The following is an 18389-nucleotide window of genomic DNA, read 5'->3' on the forward strand; positions in this document are numbered from 1 at the left end:
GGGAGGGAGCGCAGGGGCGCTGGGCGCGGGCGCGGGGCGCGGGCGCGAGCGCAGTGAAGGAACGAGCCGGAGCGCCGAGTGGGACCGGGAGATTCCGCGAACCCTGCGCCGCCGATCAGCCAGGAAAGAGAGGGCAGCAGTGGGCAGCCGCCCGCGGGACAGTCCGGCGCGCGCGTGTGCGCCCGAGCCCCGCCGGCCACCACCACCACCACAGGCTGCTGCCCGGGCAGCGGGCAGCCGGCGGGCAGGCATGTTGCGGCTCCTGGCGCTCCTGCTCAGCCTGGCGCTGCTGCCCGCGCTCGCTGCAAAAGGTAGGGCGCCCGCGAACCCGCAACTTCCCGTGCCCCTTTGGAAAACTTTGGCAGCGCCCCGCGCGCGCACCGGCTGGCTGGGAGTGAGGAAACCAGCTGCCAGGGTGGGGAGCGGGAACTGGCGGTCAGGCAATGGGGGACTGGGTCCCTACGGCAGGGTATGGCGGGGAAGCGGGGACGGGCAGACCGTGCTCCTCGATCTTCCCCTTTCCGGAGGGACTCTCTCATTACCCGTGCCCGGAGCCAAGTTTGAAGATTTTAGAAGCCCGGCGTGGGGCGCTGGGGCCCCGGAGGCCCAGCCCCAGGGCAGTCGCGCCTGGGGCTCGTCGCGGGGGCGGGCAGGCTGCCTGCTACTTTTCGATTTGAATGGGTTTTGGTTTCCTGTTGCTTCTTGGGGCCATTTATTTTCTTTCTTCTACGTCTCTGGTCCGCGCTGGGGCGGATGTTGGGGCGTGCGATGTGGTGTCCGGGGCGCCGCGCTCGCCTTGACCGGCGCGGGGGCGCTGTTCCTGGGGCTCCCAGTGCCGCTGTCTCCCCCCCCCCCACCCAGCCATCAGCGATCCCCTGCCCGGCTCATAGACATTCGAGGAGGGCGGTGTGTAGAAGGCGGCTTGCTTGCTGCTTTTGGTAGGGGGGCTGACTTTCACTTTGAGGGATGGAACTTTGGGAATCTTGCGCGAGCCGAGATTGGAACTGGGGGACGCTTATTTCTTTCTCTGTCCGCTTTACGGGGCTCCTGGGGAGTCTCAAAGTAGTTAACTCCACTCTTCCCCCCACCCCCCCAGAAATTGGAGGGGAGAAGTGGCCGTCCTCTTCCCTAAAGTTGGGTTCCATGTGACACCCTGTCCCGGACCCTCCACGGGGCCACATTTCTAAGATGGTCTGAGAGAGACTTGGTTAGTGGTCCCATCCGGAGAATGGGGTCGAATTTCTTCCAAATGGAGGCCATTCGACCCCCTCTGTGGGTGCGTTGGGGGCTGCCCCTGGAGATGCCCTAGAGCAGGTATTGGGTGTCGGTGGAGGCGGAGCAGGTTCCCGCTGCCCCAGGAGGCGGCTCTGGCGCGACAATGGGCAGCTCTGATTCCCGGGCCCAGCGCTTTGTTGGCAGGCGGGGCTGCGGGCTTCGCAGCTGTCGCATTTTCCCACGCGGGGGAGCTAAGTGTGGCCTCCGCCCCCCCCCCCCCGCGGCCCCTTCGCATTTTGTGTTTGAACTGCGTGAGAAGCAATCGTGGAGGCTGGTTGGGGACTTGCTAGGGCTCCCTAAGTTGGGGGCCTGCGGGGCACGGGGTCCTTAAGGAGTATTCACTCGGGTGGGGTGGGGGGTGGGTTGTGTCTCAGCGCTTTCAACTGCTGTCCACTTCTTCCCTCTCCGAGCCACCTGTTCCACCTGCCACCTAGCCCACCTGATCCCCCACCCCCGTCCTCGTTTTTTTTCAGACTGCACCAGTCTTAGAAGAATGTTGAAGTCCCTTGGGTTTCTCAAGGGCTTCTGGTGTTCCCAGTCGGAGCAACTCCAGAGCATCACTGTCCCAGGCTGACTTTTCTCTCCTGTCCCTTCTCAGGCCTGAGGTGCTCCCAGCCAGGTGGGACCTGCCTGAACGGAGGGAGGTGTGAAGTGGCCAACGGCACGGAGGCTTGTGTGTGAGTACCACCCCTGTGGGGACCTGTTGCTTTTGTCAGTGCCACCCCTGCGGGGACCTGTTGCTTTTGTTGAGAGCAGAGCTCCTGTCTTCTGGGGACAGAACACTGGGCCATTGTCTTCTGAAGACACCCCAGAGGCTGGGTGCAGTCACGTGCTGACTTTTATTGGACAAAGTCTGGCAATTACTTAATCACCAGCAATTATGCCGCGTGTGGAGCTGCTCTGGCCCCTGGAGGTTGGCACACTCCTTCGTGGGCCCCCTTGGGCTCCTGGGGCACTATGAGGGAATCCATACCACCCTAATTCTTCTTTAAGTACCTGAGGAACATTAATCTCTGGGGGTGGGGCTTGCAGAGCACATACTGAGAGTCCCAGCCCCCACCACCTGTCACCCAGGAGCCCTCTTCTGGGCAGGTGAGCTCAAGGCAGGAAATTTTTTTTTTCTTTTTAAGACAAGACCCACCCCCTGCCTTGGGTTCAGGGTGAGGTTGAGAGAAGTTGGAACAGACCTGATTGGCACTGCCTGCCTGGGTGGTGGGTGTGAGTAACTGCTGGAGTCTGGTTTCTGCCCTGGCAGCTGCCGCTCTGCCTTCTGACTCCACAGGCTGAGAAGGCCTCAGGTCCTCAGCTGTAAAATGGGCGTGACTGGTGGCGGTGGTGGTGGGAGGTCTGTTGCACGCTGGGAAATCCTTTTGGGACCTGCTCCTTGCCTGGCTGACTGTGAGGACCAGCCACCGGCGGGAAGTTTCTCTGCTGTGGCCAATGCCCTTCAACTTGAGTTCATCCCTGATGGGAATAATGAGGCGCTGGAGGCTGAGGCCTCCCCTCCCCTGGAGGCTGCAGACAGAAATGGCTCCAGCCCGCTAGGCGCGCCCTCATTCCAACTGTTGCAGGGCCCATCCCCTTGACAACGCCGGCCTGCTGCCTTCAGTGCCCAGCCTGTGGGCAGGCAGCCCCTCCTCCCTGGCCCCCGCCCCCCTCACTGAAGCCAATTAAGCAGGTCTGTGAGCAGTTTATTGGACAAAGCCGATTGTGTCTTTGTCAGACGCTAATGAATGCACACTGCTTTTTTTTTTCTCCTGCTTTTTTGGGGGCCCCTTTCTCTCCCTGCAGAAGCCTCACGGACGCTTGATGCCCTAAATCTTGTTTCCTTCCATTCAGAGGCCGACAGCTGGGATTTAGTGGAAGGGCAGCCGCTATTGTTGGGAGGCGATTAATGCCCTGTGATTAATTATGCGTGGCTTCCCAGAATGCAAACCCCCTTCCCCGCCACCACTGCCACCACCATGGTCCTTGCTCAGCCTGCCTCTTACCCTAGCAGGGCATGGCTGAGAATCTTACTTCTGTACAGGACTTGGGGTGGGAGGTCGCTGAAGAGCTGCTGTGCTTGGGAGCAGGTAGGGAGTGGTCTCTTCCCAGCCCCGCGAGAGGATGCGCACAGCCTGACCTGCTGTGGGCCAGGCTGGCAGCGCTGTGTCTGGGGCTCAGACTGCTTGCTGTAGTCCCTCCTTGGCATCTGGGCTAAGACCCTTCGAGTTAATGGTACGCTTCCTAGACGTTGTTTATAAGCCCCTTGTAGTCCAAACGGGGCCACCAGTAAGGATCTTGGTGCCTTGCCTTGTCTCTCCACTGGACTCTTATGCCTTCCTCCTCCTTGGCAGGAAGCCTGCTTCTGTTTGGCTCGTAGCTCTGCCTACAGAGATCCCGTTGTGCATATCCCATGAGGCCAATAAGGTAGAATTGATGTTCCCACTTCTGGTCAGCACAACTAGAGGCCAAGACCATAGCCAAGCCTGACTCAGAATGGGTGCAGGTCCCGATTCAGTGCCCACGAATACGGAGTGGGGCCCTTTTCTCTGAGTGGGCTTGGGCGCTTGAGAACATTTCTCCTCCTTGGTGGCCTCTGCCTCCCCATTCCCGCCAACATCCTCAGATGGCCCCAAGAGGTCTACCCAGGAGTTGGTGAGTGCATGGAGGGCTAGCCTGTCCTAGCTGAGGGACGAAACCTTTCTTTCCTCAGAAGGGTCCTGGGGTGTCACGCTCTGAGCCCATAGACCTCTGAGACACCCAGCCACCAACGACCCTGTACAAGGTTTTGACTTCTGGTGCCAGCTGCTCAGAGCAGAGCCTGGGAAATGTGGAGTCACATGCTGGCATGGTAGAACCTCATGAATCATCTCTTCCACCCCAAAGAGAAGAAACCTGCCCCAGAAGCTGCCAGTCAGGGCAGGGCTCAGGATTGGTGCCAAATGACTTCCCATGAGGTCCAGTGCCACTGAGGTCTGACTAGCCAGTGAGCCTTGTAGGAAAGGCTTGGCTACGTATCCTGTAGGCAGGGCACAGTCTGGGCAGCTGCTGTGCACAATGGGATGTTGGAGTTAGTTTGGGAGACCTGGGGTGGGGCACTGTGGCCTCCTTGTGGACCCCATGAGTGGTGAGGAGAATGCTGAAGGGGACTTTACCTTATTTTGTTTGATTACAGGGTGGGCAGGAAGAACTAGAGGGACCCATTCACTTGGGGGAGCATGCATTTACTGGCCAGAAGGCTTACTGGGGCTGCTGGCTCTGAGCTGGTAATCCTGGAAATGACTTAAAGGCATGAGACACTTATTTCCACCTGCAAAAAAGTCAGATTTTTTTTTTTTTGCATGTGTATGTGTGTGTGTGGTATGCATGTATATGTTCATGTATGTTTGTATATAGCCACCCATGCACACATGTGTGCTGGTGCTGTGTATGTATGTAGAGGCCAGAGTCTGGCATTCCATATCCCCTTCAGTTGTTCTCCACTTTATTTATTTATTTATTTATTTATTTATTTATTTATTTATTTATTTATGAGACAGGGTCTCTCACTGAACCTAGAGCTCAGCGATTTGGCTTGACTAGCCAGCAAGTAAGCCCTAGTGAATCTGCCCTTCTCCACCTGTCCAGCCCTGGGATTACAGGCCCCACGCCACCATTCCTGGCATGTTCCGTGGGTGCTGTAATCCGGACTCAGGTCCTCATGCTTATGCAGCAAAGCACTTTACCCACAGAGCCATTTTTCCAGCCCTGAAGTCAAAAGTTGATGGAGACATTTTCCAAGTGGTCACAGGACTTTGGTGAACCTTGGTGTCCAGAGAAACCCAGGCTGGTGGGTGATGGGCTTTGGCTTAGGACATCCTGCATTTGAGGTCTGGCTCAGCTTTTTAGTAGCTCCATGATCCTGGGTTACGCTGGGCCTCCACGTCCCTACCTATAAATCAAAACAGAGAGGCAGGACCGTCTTGGTGTATGGCTGCTTTAGAGCAGTGTGCAATAGACACTTTGGCGTCCTTCCACCTTGTCCTGATGAGCAGATGGGGCTGGTTTTAAAGACCTGGAATTTAGAGTTGCAAAGGTTTTACCTGGTGGGTCTAGTTTGGGGCACTGTTTAAGAAGGGGTTTGGTGAGTCTTAGGATTCTAGCCCCAGACATGGCTGCAGTTAGCAGCCTTCTTTGCTTCCTTTGACGTACACTTTAAAAATATATATATATTTGTAGTTGGGCATGGCGGTGCATGCCTTTAATCCCAGCACTTGGGAGGCAGAGAGGTAGGAGGATCTCTGTGAGTTCGAGGTCACCCTGAGACTACAGAGTGAATTCCAGGTCAGTCTGAGCTAGAGCAAGACTCTACCTTGAAAAACAAACAAAACAAAAATTATTTATTTGGCTTTGCGTGGTGGTGCACACCTTTAATCACAGCACTCAGGGAGGGAGAGGCACGAGGATCACTGTGAGTTTGAGGCCACCCTACCTCTGGAAAACAAAACCACACAAAAAATTATATTTATTTATTTATTTGAGAGAGAGAGGGAGGGCGAAGGAAAGAAAGAAAAAAAGAATGGACACACCAGGGCTTCTAGTCACTGTGAACGAACTCCAGATGCATGTACCACCTGTGCATCTGGCTTACGAGGGTACTGGGGAATCAAGCCTGGGACCTGGGGCTTCACAGGCAAGTGCGTTCAACAGCTAAGCCATCTTTTGAGCCTTTGACAGACACTTTTGAGCATCTACCTGCTATGACGAGCTGGGTCTCACACCAAGTGTGTCCCAGAGACAGGAATGGGCCAGTGAAACGCAAGAGAGTCATCTAGCACATGTACGTGACACACAGCAGCTTGGCTTGTCCCTCCATGGCCTGCTGTGGCTCCCATCAGCCCCCCCTCCCCTGGGATGGGGCACAAAAAGTAGGGAAGAGAGACTCAGAGAAATTGTGCTTGGCCCTGCGGTGTCCCGTCCCCCGTCTCCCCCCCCCGCCCCCCGTTCCTCCAGAGCATGCCTTATCACTACAAGCCGCCTTTCATTTCCCAGCTCTGCTAGGAAGCAGGGATAGAGTATGACTTCAGTGGGGAGTGACTCTGTAGGCTGGGGAGGGGCCATACAACATTATGAGTCTTATGTCACCTGGTCCCATCCCCCCCCCGCCAGCATGAGAGCCCAGGCTGTCTCTGGCTCTCCTGTCTGTGAAGTGTTGTGCTTGGCCTTCAGGAGAAAGGTTAGAAAAACAGGTGAGGAGTAAATCGGCACAGTTTCACCTGTCAAGGAACCTGTGGGGAGATGTTCAGGCACCGGAACAGCAGGGCGGGGACCGGGCAGGCACCATGGGGAGCTGGGTGCTCTAAAGAAAGGTGCCTCTGTAGGCGGCCCTGCCTCTGGCCAGCAGCCAGCCGTTTTTCCATTGAACAGTTAATAATAATACTAAAAGGAGAGAGAGAGCGAGCTGTGACCTCAGCAGGAAGAAGGTGGGGCAGGGCAGACAGGGGAAAGCCCTGTTTCAAGGCCCTGAGCTTAGTGTGGTTGAGCAGGAGTTCAGAGAGGGGTTCTGGAGTCCTCAGAAGCTGGGATGGCAGATGAGGGGTCTCCACAGGATGCCATTGCTGTGGTTATACACTGACGCTTCCCGAGGGCTTGAGACTACCTTTGGTCCTCACTCAAGGCCCCTGTGATAGGGTAGTAGACCTCACCATAGGCAGAGGAGGCCCACAGGGCAAGGTCAGGCTGGACCGAGGGGCTGCACCATCTCGTGTGGGAAGGGACCTTTTCTTGTTTCATGTCTCTTCTATAAATAGTGAGAGGATGTGGCTTTGTAGTTGACTAGCGTAGACATCGCTTTCCTCAAAAACCTGAGGGCAACAGCATGCCCGGAGTGACTTTCATCTGCCTGCCTTGTAAACTTGGTGGGCGGTGCACACTGAGTCCTCCCTGAGGGATCAGCCAGTCAGCCCTGTTTGTTTCATCCCCAGTTTACAGGTGGGAAAAACTGAGGCCGAGAGGTAAAGTGGCCAGGGGGGAGAGGGGAGGAGAAAACAAGCTGGCTTGCATCAGCTTTCACCTTCATGTGCAGGCGTATCCAGAACTTTTCCAGACCTCTCCCAGAGGCTGAGGGGGAATCATTACCCACTTTAACGAGCGGCTGCCTTCAGGGCATTGTGACTAGGCTAGGACGTGTCTGACCACCCTCCTCCCCAACCCCCTGGCTTGTTTCCTAGGCAGGACACACCCTGGCACCCGCCAGCTTGATGATACAGAGTCCAGCTGGTTTTAATGAGCAGTACCCCCCCACCCGCCAGACCTGTGTCTCCTCCCTGGCCTCAGTTTCCCCCTCTATGCAGACAGAACCCTCAGGACCCCCTTCTGACTGTGTCCGTGCAGGGTGTTGGATGACTGGCAGGTGAATGGTGTCTGTAACAGGCAGAAGCACCCAGGATTTGGGCAGTGTGTGGTAGGGCAGTTCTGCGGGCTGGTGCCTGCTCTGGCCTCGGGCTGGGGATGCCCCTGCAGAGGAAGGGAGTGACTGGCAGGGTGGGAGGGCAGTAGATGCCCCTTCTCATGTTCTCTCTGAGAGCCCAAGGCACTGAGGACTGAGCTGGCAGGGATGGGGCCTTTGCATGGTGAATTACCCACACTGTGAAATCTGTCATTCAAGCCACCAAAAGTGCATGGGGTGCACACCCACAGGTTACACAACTAACACGCCTACCCAGTCCCACACTTTCTTTTTTCTTTTCTTTCTTTCTTTTATTTTTCGAGGTAGGGTCTCGCTCTAGCCCAGGCTGACCTCGAATTCACTATGGAGTCGCAGGGTGAACTCTTGGTGATCCACCTACCTCTGCCTCACGAGTGCTGTATTAAAGGCATGTGCCACCAAGCCCAGCTCAGGCCCACCCTTTAAAAAAATTATCATTTATTTATTTTTTTGAGAGTGGCAGACAGACAAAAAGGCAGAGAGAGAGAGAGAGAGAGAGAGAGAGAGAGAGGGAGAGGGAGAGGGAGAGAGAGAGAGAGAGAGAGAGAGAGAATGGGTGTGCCAGGGCTCCAACCACTGCAAATGAACTCCAGATGCGTGCGCCACCTTGTGCATCGGGCTTACGTGGGTCCTGGGGAATTGAGCCTTGAATCGGGGTCCTTAGGCTTCACAGGCAAACGCTTTACCGCTAAGCCACCTCTCCAGCCCCAGTCCCACACTTCTTAATCACCCTAAAGGCAGTGTCTCACCAACCCCCCCACCCTTAGTACCCACTAATCTGCCCTCTGCCCAAATCCTCTGCCTTTGCTGTTCCGTCTCCTGAGACTGACGCCACCGGGTTCCTTGGCCTTTGCGTCTGCTGCTCTCTGAGCACCATGTTGTCATTGTGCGTCCATGCAGGTGAGGTCCAGCACCGCCTTCCTCGGAGGATTGATCTCAGTCGCCTGAAGCCACAAGGTGGCCTTTGGCTTAGTCCTTGCACTTCAGCCTGGAGTGGGTGGGCCAGGAGTCTGGATGTCCAGCACGGCTTGGGCTTAGGTGACCGCCTGTAGCTTGCAGGCTTCCCAGAGTGGGGCCTGGTACGCTCCCACGTGAGTCAGCAGGGGTGACCTGGCATGCCCAGAGCCTCACAGCTGTCCTCGCCTTAGCTTTCACCAGGCGCCAAGCCTCTTGGAGGAGCTAGGAGGTGCCCAGCAGGGCCAATCCAGACCAAGGGTTCTTACGGAGTGCTGTACCCTGGAATCTGATGTAGACAAGGCAGCTGCTGTACCACCTAGCATGTGGGAAGATGGGAGGGCAAAAAGGAGGCCCTCTTAGGTTCAGCCTCCATTAATGGAGGGCCGAGCTGTGGGAATGCTTCACCTGTGAGTGAAGGCCCTTTGCAGCCTTGGGGTGAAGCCCAGCACTGGACAGCATCTACACTGGCTGGGATGGCTCTGCAGATAAAGGAGCTCAAGGCAGCTGAGGTGGTGTGTGTGTGGCCGTGGAGGCGGGGGCGGAGTGTAGCAATAGGAAGGGAGGCTTTGACCCTGCCACCCATTGGCCTACATCGTTCGTGGTTTTCCCTCCCTGAACTGGAGCTGTGAGCTGATCTGGCCATTAGCTCAGTGTCACTGGCTGTGCCCTGGGAGGAAGACTGAACCCTGTGACAGGAAAGAACCCAACCCTTGATCTAGATACAGAGGTGACCCCCTCAGTTGCCCCTGGGGTTTGGGGACGTTGTACACCCTATCTCCTCTCCAGGACAGCCTTCTTCCTGATCAGCCGAGGTATGAGGGTAAACATCTAGACCCCGGCTTGTCCCAAGTGGTGGGACTTAGTTGGTCTTGGCACTTGGGAGTTATTTTCTGTGCGTCTGTGAAACCTATGGGATTCTGGGAATAGAAGTTCCCGCGAAGGGCTTTGCTTCCAAACGCTGCCTTTTTGCTGAGGTCCTCACACCTGCTGCTCCTGGGGATGGACGTGTTCTGGAGAGGTGGCCCCATGAACTTACCACTGACTTCCCCAGGACCTCTGTCATTTCTACTCTGGAGTACATTAGCTAGGCTAAGAATTGCCCTCCGTTCCTCTTGCCCTTAGGCTAAATGGTTTCTCTGTGGGGTACCCACCGTCCACCTCAGAGGGTCCTGGCTCTCCACAGTTCAACTTCACTTCCCCAGCAGGTGGAGGGCACGTCCTAACAGAGTTCCCGGCCCCCAGGCTACAGCTGGGACCATCTGGAAGCTCTGGTGCTGCTGGAATGGGAGGTTGGGGCTTGGGGCCCAGGCTTGGAGCCTAACACTTGGTCAGTGAGATCCTGCTGCCCATTTTGCAGTTTTCTAGAAGTGTCTGAGGTCCTGGTTTCAATTGGGCCTTGGCAAGGGGATGAGGAAAGTTGGAAGGTGGGGTAGCGTTACTGGGGAGGGTAAGCTTTCACACTCACACTTGTGGTTCCCCCAAACAGTCAAACCTAGCTGCCAGGCACCACCCCATCTCCAAGAGGAAAGGGGACAGACACTTCAGGTCATGTCAGGATGAGGCCACGCCCTAGGGCTGCCTGGACCACCAGCCTCAGCCAGCTCACTTGGCTCTACCTAGGCAGGGGTAATTGGGAGGTGGGGGGCGTAGCTGGGAGTGGCTGCCACCACTCTCCTGGTCCTGGCCTTGTCCAGATGGACAGATAAGAGAAGTTGTCAGGCTGGAGAGATGGCTTAGCGGTTAAGCGCTTGCCTGTGAAGCCTAAGGACCCCGGTTCGAGGCTCGGTTCCCCAGGTCCCACGTTAGCACAAGATGCACAAGGGGGCGCACGCGTCTGGAGTTTGTTTGCAGAGGCTGGAAGCCCTGGTGCGCCCATTCTCTCTCTCCCTCTATCTGTCTTTCTCTCTGTGTCTGTCACTCTCAAATAAATAAATAAAAATTAAAAAAAAAAAAAGAGAGAAGTTGTCATTGGGCTTCTCCCTGCTTATCCTGTCACCTGGCCAGGTGTCAGCTGTGTGTCTGAAGTGCTTGAAGTGGTTGTCCTCTGAGCCAGGTAGAGGAGGCCCTTATCATCTGTTGACACTACTAATTTGCTGAACAAACTCTGCCGCAGGTAGTGCCAAAGCCCAGCCTGCCCCCAGCCTCAACCTAGGCCTAGGGAGCTCAGTGCCCGTGAGCTCTGTCAATCATGTGTGAGGACAGCAGCCCTGCTCCTAGATAGGCTGAGGGTTTGAGAGGTGGGAATTACCACCCTGAGAATCCCGAGACCTGGGTAAGGAGAGACGGCACTGTCCTGCAAGATGACACTTGGCCATAGGGCTTCCTGCCTCCCATCCCATGTGGGTCATCCTACATAAGTCACAGCCCATACCACTGGGAGCCAGGGTCGGGAAGGCCACCAGCTTCCTAGATGTAGCAGACAGCTTCAGGTTCACTGAGATGAACGTCCAGATCAGGCACAGTTATGGAGGAAGGGATTTATTGAAGTTTACAGATCCAGGGGAGGTTCCATAATGGCAGAAGAAGTTGGCCCCTCTTAAAGGACCAGGCAAACAGAGAAAAGGCTAAAAGCCAAAAGCCACACAGCACAGCACACTTCAGGAACCCCCAGGCACACTTTGTATATCTTTAGATTGAAATCTCAAACCTACCACCACACCTTAAGATTGGCCCAGTGACATTGCCTCCAGCCAGCTGGCTGCAGATCCAAACACTGAATATATTGGGGGCCATATATTCAAGCTACCACATCCCACCCTTGGCCTCCAATAGATTTAAAATCACACATTGTAAATTGCGTTTGGTCCAATTTTAAAGGTTCCAACAGTCTTGACCAACTTAAAATAGTGAGTCCTGTAAAATCAAGTTAAATACTTTCCATATGTGAAAGCACAGAATAAATATTTTGTTTGTTTGTTTTTTGGTTTTTCAAGGTGGGGTCTCACTCTAGTCCAGGCTGACCTGGAATTCACTGTGTAGTCTCAGGGTGGCCTTGAACTCAAGGCGATCCTCCTATCTCTGCCTCCTGAGAGTTGGTATTAAAGGCATGTGCCACCACGTCCGGCCACAAAATAAACATTTTTAACTGGCATAAGGCATAGCAGGGAGAGACTAAAACAATGTAAACTCAACCATCATCAAACTTTTGCAGTTTAGGTCCAGTATAACCAGAGACTGATAGTCTCCATATTTTTTAATTTCATCCCTCCAGCTGGTTAGAGTAGCCAGGGAAAATGTTCGTCCCAAGCTAACAGTGTACCATGGTAGCCCTTGTACAGTCCTGGTATATCCAAAACATCTTTGGGTCTCCATGCAAACCACAGTTCATCTTTTAAAGGCTCTTTAATACACACACACACACACACACACACACACACACATATGTTATTTATTTATTTGAGACAAAGAGGCAGAGAGAGAGAGAATTAGAATGGGCGTGCCAGGGCCTCCAGTCACCACAAACAAACTCCAGACGCATATAACCCCTTGTGCATCAGGCTTACGTGGGTCCTGGGGAATCAAACCACGGTCCTTTGGCTTTGCAGGCAAATACCTCAACTGCTAAGCTATTCTCTCCGGCCCCATCTTTTAAAGGCTCTTTCAGCCTCTCAGGGTCATCATGCCCTGCCTCATGCCACATCAGTGGCTCCTGGAATTGTGTGCACTTTATGACCATGCCATATATTTTTTATGTTTTTAAAACTAATACCAGGTGTGTAAGACACAGCCATATTTTTAATTCAGGGATGACATAAATTGTAACCTTGAAAAGTAGTCCTTTTTCAGTCAGTTTTTTCCAAAAGAGTTTGTATTTTTATGATTCTCTTTCCTCAGCCTCTTCTCTATTTTAATGTAAAGCAGTTGGGCCATCTTTTTTAAGATTGCTAATGTGTTGACAACAGCAGCTTTAGTAACCTAAAACCCACCTTTAGTAACCTAAAACCAGTCTCAGTGTCTGTAGTTTTAACTTGCTTGAGGTTTTTCAAACAAACTTTTCAGTCCAATATTTTTAGCCAAACACATCAGTCATTACAAATTTAACCTTGATTAAACTCTCTGGGCCTGGGCAGCAGGACGCAGCCAGCCCTTATGTCAGTAGCCCAGTTCCAACAAAGTCCTCTGCAATCTTTCCTTCCCCTGGAAATCCAAGCCTTAAAGTTTAATATTGTCTGTACTTAGCGTTTTCATCAGAGTAGTCCATAAAACTTGGCTTACCATTCCAGAAGGTGTCTTCAGTTGTAAGCACCAAGTCCATGTCTGTTCTTCCAAAACAAAGGTTTTAAAAGATCAGAGTCCACATGGTCAGGTTTATCTCACCCCACTCCTGATACCAACTTCTGTAGCAGACAGATTTGTGTTTGCTGAGATGAACTTAGTTTTTAGGTTCTTATTTTTAAGTTTTAAAAAATATTATTTGTTTATTTATTTATTTGAGAGAGAGAATGAATGGTCACGCCAGGGCCTCTAGCCACTAGAAACAAACTCCAGATGCATGTGCCACTTTATGCATTTGGCTTATATGGACACTGGGGACTCAAACCTGGGTTCACAGGCAAGTGCCTTAACCACTAAACCAACCATCTCTCCAACCCTATTTTTATTTATTTTTTTTTTTTTGTTTGTTTCTCGAGGTAGGGTTTCACAGTGGCCTAGACTGACCTGGAATTCACTATGTAGTCTCAGGATGACCTCAAACTCATCAGCAATTCCACCTCTGCCTCCCAAGTGCTGGGATTAAAGGTGTGTGCCACCACACCTGGTTCTTTTCTTCTACTTTTTATCCAACCCTCCCTAGAACAGGTTTTCCTGGGGCCCAGTGGCACACTTTAAGCTGCATTTGCAGAAGATGGTATGTTTGGTCTGGAATATCCCTTGCTATAGATCCTGTGCCCACAGTCCGGACTCTGAGGAGTGTGGCCTTGACGAGACATCGGACCCTTGGGAAAGCAGCTCATCCTGGGGGAGGGATTAGTCTTGCCGTCCCTAGACTGGTGGGGCCATGCAGTTGCCAGGCCTGTGTGAGAAGGAACGTGGGTGGTAAGGGCTGGAAAGATCACCCGGGACTGAGTGGCAGCAACACTGTTGTGGGCTTGGGGACCTGCCTCCTACCATTTCCTCTCAGTTTCGGTAGTTACTGAGCGGAAACAACACAGTTACTGGAAGTGAGAGGTTTGGTGGTGGTGGTGGGGGGGGGAGCGGGGCTTCCAAAGTGCGGCTTTTTCCCTGGCGGGGCAGGTTAGGCCCACTTCTGCCCTCTGGGCCTCTGTCTCCCCATCCTTACTTGGAAGGGCCCTGGTTGATCCTGACTCCTAGAGGTTGGCCCCATGAGTGAGGGTGGGGCTGTGCTCCTTCACTTCCCCTCTCGGGGATCAGATAAGGACGGCCTCAGCCTTGTCTGAGAGCAAGATGGCAGAGGCCAGGTGGGGCTGAGAGTTCCAAGGGACCATGCTATGACAGGGTCAGACCGTGGCAGTTTCCTGCCCATGTAGCTGAGGGGTCCGGCCTGGCATTCACATGTGGTGTGTGTACTTGGGCTGGGCTAAGCTGAACAGTCCTGGCAGTTGAGATGGGGCAGGCCTGGGGCCAGTGAGGAGCAGTGCCAGGTGTCTTGAAGGCCTGGCTTGTGGTCTTCAGTGCAGGCCAGCGCCTTACGCCGCTGGGGCTTGACCTCGGAGCCAAACATGCACCCTGTTCCCATTAGGCAGGGATGAGGCCCTGGTCAGCAAGCTCGGGCCCAGGAGTTAGTTCCTTCTAGGGCCTTGTAGTTCCTCCTTGGCTGACAGGCCCCGCCTTCCCAGGATGGGTGGAGAATACCCCCCAGATGCTGATGCTAAAGATGTCAGCCGTGAATCCTTAATGCTGGTGTGTCCTGTTTTGTTTATATTTGGGGATCTCCTTTTTTAAATTAAGGATTGTATTTTAATTTATTTATTAGAGACAGAGAGAGAGAGTGAATGGGTGCACCAGGGCCTCTAGCCACTGCAGACGAGCTCCAGATGCATGTGCCACCATGTGCATCTGGCTTATGTGGGACCTGGAGAATTGAACCTGGGCTGCAGGCAAAGGCCTTAACCCCTAAGCCATCTCTTCAGCACTGGGAATCTCCTTTTGAGATCACTGTGGGTTCCTATGAGGGAGTCCCACTGCATAACAGCACTTTGCAAGGCCTGTGTGGTCAGAGGGTCCAGGACTTGCAAACCCAGCCCAGGACTTTGCGCTCTCCCTACAGGGAAAGCACCCTCAGCCTGTTGAAGACCAAAAGGCTTGGGACACCCTGGGTGTCCCCTACGGTATGACCATATAGACTCCTCTCTAGAGCCCTGCCTTTTCATTAGGCTCCTGCTAGGGTGGGCTGCTGTGGATGGCTGTCTTTAGTCTGCTGGAGTTTACTGACTCCTGAGGCACTCTGATGGCCCGGGGCAGAGCGAGAGCTCTGGTCGACCACAGGTGCACTGTGGCTTGTATGCAACGGGGCTAGGATGGGCCCTGGCTGTCTGCTGAGGACTGAGGGCCTAGCCAGCAGCAGAGGTACTTCCCTTTTGGGGAAACATTTGGCCAGGGCAGGAGGGGTGGCTGTTGAGTGCTATGTGATGAGGTTGACCTCTGGGGCCACTAAAGCCACTTCCTGCACTTCACCCAATCAGGAATGGCCAGAGTCCCCACAATTGGGCTAAGGGCGGGTTTCCTGGGAGCTGGTAGAAAGATGCACCTGAGCTGAGGCTCATTCCTCCTTTCGTCTAGCCAGCAGCCGGTCACTGACTCTGCTCCGGCAGGTAGCTGGATGTAGGCTTCATTCCCACATCTCCCAGTACTCACAGCTGGGGAGGACAGACGTATGGCTGGCATCAGGCAACCCTTCTCCTGGATTAGAGGGTTCAGAAGAGGCGAGGGGGCTGCAGAAAGACCCTTGTGATGGCTCCCCAGTTCCCAAGCCTGCTCAGAGTTCCCCACCCCCTGCCCGGGCAGGGGAGTTTGTGTTTCGGCTCCTGTAAGAACACATTGTGTGTTTCGAGCTCACAGGCCAGAGATCAGGTGTTCCGGCCAAAATCCAGGCTGAGAGTGGGGCTGCTTGGGGATACAGGGGCACTCATCTCAACCCTCTCCTCCCCTCCTCACTCCGCCCCCTCCCTGAGCCACAGCTACTTTGTTTTGCAGTTGTTCCTGAGGGCACTGGCTGGTTCACCTTAGGGGTGGGGGGAAGGGCGGCAAGAGTTAAGCACTGCAGAATCAAAGGTGATGTCAGGCCTTGGTCTTCCCATCTGAAAAATGGGTTCAGCCCACCTCAGGGCTGAGATAAAGGTCCAAAAAGCATGGCCTCCATTTCTGACCCTGGGGGAGGACATGCCCCCTACCTTTATCCCCTCAGTTGCTTGAGAAGCAGAGGTGGGCTTTGCCATGGAGCTCAGTCTACTATGATTGGCTTCACTGAGTTCTGGACTAAGCATTCCAGGCAGCACTTGGTTTGTGTGGTTTCCGATGGGATTGCCTTGGTTGAATGGCTGTGGGGTGCAGGACTAGGCTGTGCCCTGCATGGAACAATGACCCTTGGCTGTGACTAACCCTGGCCTCCCTGGCACATGCCAGCCCCAAAGTTCTAGGACCACTCAGGGGGGCAGCAGGCGTTCTGGGGTGCATAGGGGCCCAGCGCACCTGCTTGCAGCTTAGTCTTTTGGAGACAACAAGTAAGAAATGGTCCCTAGTGGAACCAGGAGCTCAAGCTCAGGTGTTTCTTCACACCCCAACAGTCATTCCTGGTGACCCAAGTCTGCTGGCTGGCGCCTTCATCAGTGGTGGAAGGGCCAGACCGCATGTGTGTGGGAGGGGTGGTCTCCTGCCCTTGCCCCAGAGGCTCACTGCTTCCCACGGGACCGACTCCAGGAAGTTGTTTATTCCCTGCAAGAGCCTTTTTCTGTCCCCTCAGAGGGGCACCACTTCCCACAGGCAGCAACAAGGACAGCAGGCACCATGAGACATTGTTTTCCCTGCAGTGGAAAGGTGGCTTCCCAGGAGGGCAGGCTGTCCCCAACTGTCTCCCACACAAAGGGCTTCCCCCAGCCAGGCCAGGAAGCAAATGCCTTTCCTGTGCTTCCTCTTCCAGCATATTTTAAACCACCCAAGGATGCAACTGGAGGGAAAGATTTGAAGACAAAAGAGCTGAACCTGCTGGGAGTGGCTCTTTGAGCCGGAAAGACTGGACCCTGGTTCCAGCCCTGGCTGGCCCCCGCGGCCACCTGTGGACATGGTGCACCTGCCCTGGCTTTGACTCTTTTATCCACTACCGCCTTTCTTGTCTAACCAGTGGCTAATGTTTGGTGCCTGGGGCTTGTCTGCATCAGACCAGCCTGACCCCTTATCTAGGTCTTAGCTTCCTGGAAGGCCTCACTGCCCTTCCAAACCTCCTGCTGCTCTGGCAGTCAGCAGCAGGGTCCCTTAGACTGCAGGGGGCCGGTCCCTGCCTGGCACTGCTACTGGGATAGGTGAGACCATGGGTGCTGGCTACAGAGTGCAGACCCGCACTGTAGCCTCTAAGCCCATGTTCTCGTCCTGATGAGAGCAGAGCCGTTGCTGCCCCTGAGCTGGGCGGTCTCCCACGTGCCTGCATGCAGCTCCCCTATCCGCTATGGAGATGAAAGCTAGGAGCAGAGAAGGGTGAGAAACCAGGAGGCTACAGCTTCTGGCATGTCACACTCCCATTTTCTAGCCGTTCGTCCCACAGGGGTTTGGACCAAGGCTGGTTTGGTAGAAACCTGGGACCTCCGGTGCTGGTCGAGGGGGAATTTGGGGCGGTGAAAAGATAGACCTATGGACTCCTGGGTTTTGTCCCTTTCAGTTGAGCTACTCCTGAGCCAGGTGTGGGATATTGGGGGGTGGGAATCAGCAGGTCACCGAGTCGCTGCCCAGCTTGCTGTGAGCACCTGCCTCTTAGAGGATGGTGGGACCCACTGGGATTTGAGGAACTTGTGCTGGCCTCTGCCCCGAGAAGGAGCTGCAGTCCCAGGACCCCTCTCCTGCTACCAGTGGCCTTTGCCAGGGGCAGGACTATGATTGTTGACCCCATGAAGGCCTCGCAGGGGGTTGAGTGTGTAACAGGGTAGCCCTGGCTTTGGGTTCAGTTGGATAGCTTGGGAAACAGGCAGCTAGCATTTCTGTAACTTTTGTTTTTTTTTTATTTTTTGTTTAATTGTATTTATTTATTTTTAGGTGGTGGGGGGCGAGAATGGGCATACCAGGGCCTCCAGTCCCTGCAAACGAACTCCAGATGCATGTGCCCCTTGTGCATCTGGCTTACATGGGTCCTGGGGAATCAAACCTGGGTCCTTTGGCTTTGCAGGCAAATGCCTTAACCATTAAGCCATTTCTCCAGCCCACTTTCTGTATCTTAACTAAGCAGGGCAGGGGCAGGCTGAGGGAGAACCCTGGACAGAGCCCACCGTGAACAGGAACATTGTTTACCACCTGTTGATTGGGAGCTCCCAGAGCAAGCCTCAGACCCAAATTCCTTTCTTGGGCAGCCCGCCCACTGGGACTGTTGGAAGGGGTGCGCAGGGGGACAGGATTCTCCGAGCTCCCTGGGAGCAGACAGTTGTGAGGTGTCTGGGGAGGAAGTGATCTTTTGCTATTGGGAGTACTCAATTTACCGCCTAGAAGACTTTGGGGAGATAGGCAGGGGCCCTGGGAAGTCTTCTCTTCCTGTTATACCTGGGTG

General features: G+C 54.3%; 1 protein-coding gene across 1 annotated transcript in view; it reads left to right on the plus strand.

Moving 5' to 3' along the window:
- Window positions 1-212: 212 nt before the first annotated feature.
- Window positions 213-18389, plus strand: part of Notch1 (notch receptor 1) — a 54725-nt gene continuing 36548 nt past the window's right edge. Inside the window, exons 1-2 of the mRNA XM_004654073.3 lie at window positions 213-311; window positions 1874-1952. Of these exons, the coding sequence (XP_004654130.2) occupies window positions 251-311; window positions 1874-1952 (140 nt within the window). The 5' untranslated portion in view covers window positions 213-250. The remainder of the gene's footprint in view (window positions 312-1873; window positions 1953-18389) is intronic.

The sequence above is a fragment of the Jaculus jaculus genome, chromosome 1 (genome assembly GCF_020740685.1).
Source record: "Jaculus jaculus isolate mJacJac1 chromosome 1, mJacJac1.mat.Y.cur, whole genome shotgun sequence".
Lineage (NCBI taxonomy): Eukaryota > Metazoa > Chordata > Mammalia > Rodentia > Dipodidae > Jaculus > Jaculus jaculus.